The sequence below is a fragment of the Salvelinus namaycush genome, chromosome 5 (genome assembly GCF_016432855.1).
Source record: "Salvelinus namaycush isolate Seneca chromosome 5, SaNama_1.0, whole genome shotgun sequence".
In the NCBI taxonomy this organism is placed as follows: Eukaryota; Metazoa; Chordata; class Actinopteri; order Salmoniformes; family Salmonidae; genus Salvelinus; species Salvelinus namaycush.
The window spans coordinates 67,869,801-67,878,414 of NC_052311.1; the positions used below are offsets into that span (position 1 = coordinate 67,869,801).

The 8,614-nt window shown below is 48.8% G+C and overlaps 1 protein-coding gene across 1 annotated transcript in view; it reads left to right on the forward strand.

The window, feature by feature from the left end:
- Positions 1-6,185, forward strand: part of LOC120047300 (neuronal acetylcholine receptor subunit beta-2-like) — a 16,853-nt gene extending 10,668 nt beyond the window's left edge. Inside the window, exons 2-3 of the mRNA XM_038992825.1 lie at positions 1,384-2,500; positions 6,033-6,185. Of these exons, the coding sequence (XP_038848753.1) occupies positions 1,384-2,500; positions 6,033-6,185 (1,270 nt within the window). The remainder of the gene's footprint in view (positions 1-1,383; positions 2,501-6,032) is intronic.
- Positions 6,186-8,614: the final 2,429 nt, after the last annotated feature.

An 8,614-nucleotide genomic window follows, 5' to 3' on the forward strand; every position in this document is an offset into this window, starting at 1 on the left:
CCCTACCTGAGGCGTTGACCTGCTCCCTACCTGGCGTTTGACCTGTTCCCTATGAGGCATTTGACCTGTTCCCTACCTGAGGCATTTGACCTGTTCCCTACCTGAGGCATTTGACCTGTTCCCTACCTGAGGCATTTGACCTGTTCCCTACCTGAGGCATTTGACCTGTTCCCTACCTGAGGCATTTGACCTGTTCCCTACCTGAGGCATTTGACCTGTTCCCTACCTGAGGCATTTGACCTGTTCCCTACCTGAGGCATTTGACCTGTTCCCTACCTGAGGCATTTGACCTGTTCCCTACCTGAGGCATTTGACCCGTTCCCTACCTGAGGCATTTGACCTGTTCCCTACTTGAGGCATTTGACCTGCTCCCTACTTGAGGCATTTTACCTGCTCCCTACTTGAGGCATTTGACCTGCTCCCTACCTGAGGCATTTGACCCGTTCTCTACCCGAGGCATTTGACCCGTTCTCTACCCGAGGCATTTGACCCGTTCTCTACCCGAGGCATTTGACCCGTTCTCTACCCGAGGCATTTGACCCGTTCTCTACCCGAGGCATTTGACCCGTTCTCTACCCGAGGCATTTGACCCGTTCTCTACCCGAGGCATTTGACCCGTTCTCTACCCGAGGCATTTGACCCGTTCTCTACCCGAGGCATTTGACCCGTTCTCTACCCGAGGCATTTGACCCGTTCTCTACCCGAGGGATTTGACCCGTTCTCTACCTGAGGGATTTGACCTGTTCTCTACCTGAGTTCTCTTCAGTTGTCCTAGCTGTGTCCAGGTTAAGGAAGGATGATGTTCACCTGAGCAGTGACCAGCATGTTTATATAAGGAGTCGTGTGTTACTTTGCAGTCCTGATACGCATCACACCCTCATCTGTCTGACCTCCATCTTTCTGTAGTCAGAATGTGTGTGTGTGTGTGTGTGTGTGTGTGTGTGTGTGTGTGTGTGTGTGTGTGTGTGTGTGTGTGTGTGTGTGTGTGTGTGTGTGTGTGTGTGTGTGTGTGTGTGAGAGAGAGAGAGAGATATCTTCTGTGGTCATCTTACCTGGCTGTCTGTAACAGTAGAGTCTTACCTGTCCTGCTCCTGTCACCCAGTCCTGTCTGTGTGAGATGTGGCTGAGGTTGTGTGATAAAGGATCTGTAGTGAGACTGGAGGAAATCTAATGAGACACACATAGAGCTGAAGTTACATTTACCCCCATTTATAGGAGAAACTGTCTCACTCTTTTCTGCTTATTTTAATCTGTATGTATTACTAATTTGTATTCAAAGATGTGATAGATTTAATAGGGCATGCATTTTATATACTGTATTTTAATATCTAAAATCCTTCCAATAGTCTAACGTTCTCTCTCTTTCCATCCCTGCTTCCTTAGTGCTGACGGAATGTATGAGGTCTCCTTCTACTCCAACGCGGTGGTCTCCCATGACGGCAGTATCTTCTGGCTGCCTCCAGCCATCTACAAGTCAGCCTGTAAGATCGAGGTCAAACACTTCCCCTTCGACCAGCAGAACTGCACCATGAGGTTCCGCTCCTGGACCTACGACCGCACAGAGATCGACCTGATCCTGAGGTCCGACGTGGCCAGCATGGACGACTTCACACCCAGCGGAGAGTGGGACATCATCGCCCTGCCGGGGCGCCGCAACGAGAACCCTGCCGACCCCACCTACGTAGACATCACCTATGACTTCATCATCCGCAGGAAACCTCTGTTCTACACCATCAACCTCATCATCCCCTGTGTCCTCATCACCTCTCTGGCTATCTTAGTGTTCTATCTGCCCTCTGACTGTGGAGAGAAGATGACCCTGTGTATCTCTGTCCTGCTGGCCCTCACTGTGTTCCTCCTGCTGATCTCTAAGATCGTCCCCCCCACCTCCCTGGACGTTCCTCTGGTCGGGAAGTACCTGATGTTCACCATGGTCCTGGTGACCTTCTCTATTGTCACCAGTGTGTGTGTTCTCAACGTGCACCACCGCTCACCCACCACACACACCATGCCTCCCTGGGTCAAGCTGGTTTTCCTCAACAAATTGCCTGCGCTGCTCTTCATGCGCCAGCCCCGGAACAGCTGCGAGCGTCAGAAGCTGCGCCAGCGACGGAGGGGCCAGGAGCAGAGGGAGGGGGGCAGGGATGGGGGCTCCGCCGGGGGGCTGATGGTGGGCCTAGGGCTGGGGGGCGGAGGGGGTGGCACGGATAACAACGACCCCTGTACGTGTTACGTGAACCGGGCGTCGGTGAAACAGTTTGTAGGGGAGCTGGGAGGGGGCGCGGGGGGAGGAGGGGGAGGGAGGTCGATGGAGGGGCTGAACGGGCTGAGGGAAGGCAGGGAGGGGGGGCAGGGGAACCGGCCCAGGGGGAAACAGGTAGGAGGGGGCCCAGCCCTGACCCAGGCCGTGCTAGGACAAGCCTGCCCTGGGTTGGAGGAGGCTGTCGACGGGGTCCGCTTCATCGCCAACCACATGAAGACTGAAGACGACGACCAGAGCGTGAGTAACGTAGAAATACACCATTTATTCACCATTCACTGCAACTATATATCACATTATATATCTGATGTCTTGACCCTGTTCTGCCATACACATCATAGAATGTTACTTACACTCGGTCTAGAAGGCCATATATCTACACTTATTCACAGCAGATTGGCCTGTTTCGAGACGGTACTGTTTTGAACATTCGTTTTAGGACTGATGCCTAGCACTCTACTCAATCAGTCAATAAGTGCTGATGAAGATTTCATTCAAAGTGCATTATAGTGGCTTGGAAATATAATGACATTCAAAAGGAGGCAAATAATTATTAGGAAAACCTTTCGTCATCATTTTTATGTTGCCAGATTGACTTTAAATGCAGTATAACGTTAGCTAGCTAGCTAAGATTGAGGGGAGGCCACCGGATTTTAACTAGCTAACGTTAGCATTGCTAGCCAATGACTTTGCTAGCTAATGACTTCATTGCCATCTGTTTGAAGTATATTTGATGACATGATAATGATGTCAAAGTTGTGTCCTACTAAATATTTGCCCACTTTAGCAATATAATCATATTTCCAGTCCACCATAGTGTAATTTAGACTAAACAGTCAATAGCCTCTGTTCAGAAGGACTGGGCTTATCACGACTTTTGGGCACCACTGGCTTGAGAACTTTCATAACAATGGCATGACGCGACCGAGTGACGGGGGTGCAACCTATGAATAGCTACCACCTACTGCTACATTCTAGGGAGAATAACTATGGGTGAATGGTAATGAATTCATGGGCTACACTTGTTCTGCTCTGAATATTCAACACAGTTTTAATCTTAGCTACTGTATGACATCAGCATTGTGAGTGAATAAAACAGGGCTCTCCCTACGTAGGAGTAGAAAGAGAGGAGGATGAACGACAGAGGGGGGGGGGGGTTCCTTCAGTGGGCAGGGATGCCTGAAGGCATGGAGAGGGAGGAAAGAACATTCTCCTGGAATGAGAGACCCTGACATAGTGAATTAACAGTCCTTGTAATTCTGTCCATCAGCGCCACTCATCATCTCCATGGTTACCGTCCATCTCCATGCCGACCACTTTTAAGACCCACCTGATCCTTCTTTCACTTCAGGTCCTCCCTCCTGTCCTCTTCAAGTCATCATCACCCCCTTCCCTCTCTCTCCTCCTCCCTCCACTTCCCTGCAGTACTCATCCATCCCTTATTCCCCTACACTCGGTCTCTTTCTCTCTCCCATCCTCTCTCTCTCCACCTCCCTCTCCTTCCCTGCAGTACTCATCCATCCCTTATTCCCCTATACCCGGTCTCTTTCTTTCTCCACCTCCCCTCTCTCCTCCCCCCTCTCCTTCCCTGCAGTACTCATCCATCCCTTATTCCCCTATACCCGGTCTGATTCTCTCTCCACCTCCCCTCTCTCCTCCCCCCTCTCCTTCCCTGCAGTACTCATCCATCCCTTATTCCCCTATACCCGGTCTCATTCTCTCTCCACCTCCCCTCTCTCCTTCCCCCTCTCCTTCCCTGCAGTACTCATCCATCCCTTATTCCCCTATACCCGGTCTGATTCTCTCTCCACCTCCCCTCTCTCCTCCCCCCTCTCCTTCCCTGCAGTACTCATCCATCCCTTATTCCCCTATACCCGGTCTGATTCTCTCTCCACCTCCCCTCTCTCCTCCCCCCTCTCCTTCCCTGCAGTACTCATCCATCCCTTATTCCTCTACATCCGGTCTCTCTTTTTCTCTCCCCTCACCTCTCTTCTCCTCCTCCCCCCCTTTCAGTGTCAGACCTCATTAGAGCTCTGTGGTAGAATCCAGTCTCTACTCACATGAACCTTTCAACCCCTCCTCTCACCCCCCTTTAATAGGTGAGGGGGAGGGAAGGAGCGAGAAAGTGAGAGAGACAAGTGATAGAGAAAGAGGAGAAAAGAGAGCTGTGTATCCTTCATCTACAGTGCCTTCAGAAAGTATTCACCCCTTGACTTTTTCCACATTTTGTTATGTTGCAGCCGAAATGTCCAATGGATTGAATGTAGATGTTGTGTTGTCACTGGCTTACACACACTACCCCATAATGTCAAAGTGGAATTATGTTTTACTAATTCATTAAAAATGAAAAGTTGAAATGTCTTGAGTCAATAAGTATACAACCCCTTTGTTATGGCAAGCCTAAACAAGTTCAGGAGTCAACATTTGCTTAACAAGTCACATAATAAGTTGCATGGACTCACTCTGTGTGCAATAATAGTGATTTTTGAATGGCTACCTCATCTCTGTACCCCACACATACAATCATCTGTAAGTTCCGTCAGTCGAGCAGTGAATTTAAAACAGATTCAACCACAAACACCAGGGAGGTTTCCAAATACCTCACAAAGAAGGGTAGATGGGTAAAAATAATATCCCTTTGAGCATGGTGAAGTTATTAATTACACTTTGGAGGGTGTATCAATATACCCAGTCACGGGTCAAATACCCAGACACCTCTCAGGGATTTTACCATAAAGCCAATGGTGACTTTAAAACAGTTAGAGAGTTTAATGGCTGTGATAGGAGAAAACTGAGGATGGATCAAAAACATTTTAGTTTCTCCACAATACTAACCTAGATAACAGAGTGAAAAGAAGGTAGCCTGTACAGAATACACATATTCCAAAACATGCATCCTGTTTGCAATAAGGCACTAAAGTAATACTTTTTTTGTCCTGAATACAAAGCGTTGTGTTTGGGGCTAATCCGACATAACACATCAATGAGTACCACTCTAAATATTTTCAAGCATGGTGGTGGCTGCATCATGTTATGGGTATGCTTGTCATCGGCAAGGACTAGGGAGTTTTTTAGGATAAAAATAAATGGAATAGAGCTAAGCACAGGCAAAATCCTAGAGGTAAACCTGATTCAGTCTGCTTTCCAACAGACACTGAGAGACAAATTCACCTTTCATTAGAACAATAACCTAAAACCCAAGGTCAAAAAATCTATGGCAAGACTTGAAAATGACCAACAACCAACTTGACAGAGCTTGAATAATTTTTAAAAGAATAATATTGTACAATCCAAGTGTGCAAAGCTCTTAGAGACTTACACAGAAAGACTCACAGCTGTAATCGCTGCCAAAGCTGATTCTAACATACACTGTATTGACTCAGGGGGATGAATACTGTAATGAAACAGCAAGGAGCAGGTCTCGAACCCTCGACCTTCTAGCCCGAAGTCCAGCGCGCTATCGACTGTGCCCCAAAAGCATGGTCGAGCGGCAGAGTTGATATCCGCGCTCATAAACCCAGGGTCGTTACAATACGTATGTAAACAAGATACTGTATATTAGGGTTTTATTTTTCATAGATTTTTTACAAATGTTAGCATTGTTCTTCCACTTTGACATTAGAGTATTTTGTGTAGATCGTTCACAAAAAATGACAATTAAATACATTTTAATCCTATCTTGTAACACAACAACAAGTGGAAAAAGTCAAAGGGTGTGAATACTTTCTGTAAGCACTGTACTTATGTAAACCTCTGCCTTCACCCTCTTCAGGTGAGCGAGGACTGGAAGTATGTTGCCATGGTGATCGACCGTCTCTTCCTGTGGATCTTTATAATTGTGTGTGTGTCCGGAACGGTCGGGATGTTCCTCCAGCCACTGTTCCAGAACTACACTGCCAAGACCATCACCAACACCAATGGCTGACCAACCAGGTGCCCAGCAGCATCGATGGACACCGCCCCGACCCAATCAGCACAGCAGGACAGGGGCAGGAGGGAGGGACCTGCCCAGCAGGGGAAGTGGGTTTTATTAAGTCTGTGGAACTTAATTGGACAGAAGCCACACCTGTTAACCTTTATAGCCTTTCTACTGAACTGTTCTGAACTGAAAAACTGAACACCAACATCGTATTAAAGATATTTTTTTTTCTAGAGGAGGGATAAATGGATGGACAACTCTTCCCTTTTTCCCAGAGGACGGTGGAGTTATCACTCTCCTCTCTCCCTCTGAGTGATAAGCGGCAGGAGCCAATCAGGGAGGACAATCTCTAAATTGTTTGACATCCTGTAGAACGCTACGCCAACCAATCAATGCTCTTCATTCCAAGCTGACTGTGCAAGCTTACTGAGAGTATATCGTCGCACCTTCAACTGGTACAGAACTTAATGCTTCAGTAACAGAACCTTGATTGGAAACTGTGTCAACCAATCAGAAAAATGTAAAGGCAAGTCATAATTGTTTTTCCAAGCCACTTCTGTTAAGCCAACTGATAGTACAGTACAGTATATTTTACCATAGCATAGCAGTGTACCACAGTATAGCTTTGAATATAATATTATTGCGATTTCTCGGTGTCTGTTACTGATAGAAAGGTAGGGTGCAGTGGTTTGTTGTATGATTCTCTAGGCTTTTAAACAAGAATGTGATATTACCTGTACTACACAGCCTGTGACGTGTACGCTAACACTATATGTGTAGAAGAGACAGATCGTGAAGGAGAGAGATGAAAGAGGGATATTGACAGAGAGTTAGATGGAATGAGATGAAGTAGTTATGGTGAATCCCAAACCGCCCCCTCGCCCCTACCAACTCCCTCCGTTGTCACATGTTGAAGCTCCGAGGGTGACTTCCAGAGAGTGGCGATGGGATCAATAAACCCATCAACTTCGGGATCAGTCTCTGAATCAGACATAAACACATGCACATGGTATATAATTAGACACGCCTCTCCATTTTTTACAATTCAATTGTGCTAACTTCAAACATATAGCAGTGAGTGTCGGGATAGTACTTCGCTCTGAAGCCTGCATCCGTGCTGGCTAGTTCGAAGTGGCTATAGGCGTATCTAATTAGCCCCTATGCCCCCATAATTTTCACTCCCTCAGCTTTAGTACACTTGTGCAAATGGCGGAGGTGCGTGTCAACGCGCAAGTGGAGTGCCGAGGGGCCAGGCGAAGGGGGTGATTTGGGATTCAGCCTTAGAGAATGATAAAGGTGTAGAATGTCTGCGTATACAGCTCTATTGGGATAATAGCAGCTTGTGCCATCGGGTGCAGTTGCAAGGGGATGAGTCTAGATTCAGTAAGTTCCTGGGAAACTGAGATTGGGTTGAGCCAAGATGGAGTAAATTCCCTCCTTTTACAGTTGAGCCATGATTGCACAAAATTGGGTGGTAAATATATATAGAACTGACAGATGATATGTATTGTTGGAATAAGGATGTTTTCTCATGAAACATAAGCTATTGTGTGTTATGAATGTTTGCACAAATGTTCATTTCTGTCAACACTGTGATTCTCATTATCAGAGTAAGACAATGTCTCACTCTCTGTCCTCTCTTCCTTTCCTCCCCCTCTCCTCCCCTCCTTCCCCCTCCTGTCCTTCCCCCTCTCTCCTCTCCTCCTTCCCCCTCTCCTCCTTCCCCCTCTCTCCTCACCTCCTTCCCCCTCCTGTCCTCTCCTCCTACCCCCTCTCTCCTCTCCTCCTCCCCCCACCTGTCCTCCCTCCTCCCCCACCTGTCCTCCCTCCTTCCCCCTCCTGTCCTCTCCTCCTTCCCCCTCTCTCCTCACCTCCTTCCCCCTCCTGTCCTCTCCTCCTACCCCCTCTCTCCTCTCCTCCTCCCCCCACCTGTCCTCCCTCCTTCCCCCACCTGTCCTCTCCTCCTTCCCCCTCTCTCCTCACCTCCTTCCCCCTCCTGTCCTCTCCTCCTACCCCCTCTCTCCTCTCCTCCTCCCCCCACCTGTCCTCCCTCCTCCCCCCACCTGTCCTCCCTCCTTCCCCTCCTGTCCTCTCCTCCTTCCCCCTCTCTCCTCTCCTCCTCCCCCCACCTGTCCTCCCTCCTCCCCCCACCTGTCCTCCCTCCTTCCCCCTCCTGTCCTCTCCTCCTTCCCCCTCTCTCCTCACCTCCTTCCCCCACCTGTCCTCTCCTCCTTCCCCCTCTCTCCTCTCCTCCTCCCCCCACCTGTCCTCCCTCCTTCCCCCACCTGTCCTCTCCTCCTTCCCCCTCTCTCCTCACCTCCTTCCCCCTCCTGTCCTCTCCTCCTACCCCCTCTCTCCTCTCCTCCTTCCCCCCTCTCTCCTCTCCTCCTTCCCCCTCTCTCCTCTCCTCCTTCCGCCTCCTGTCCTCCCTCTCT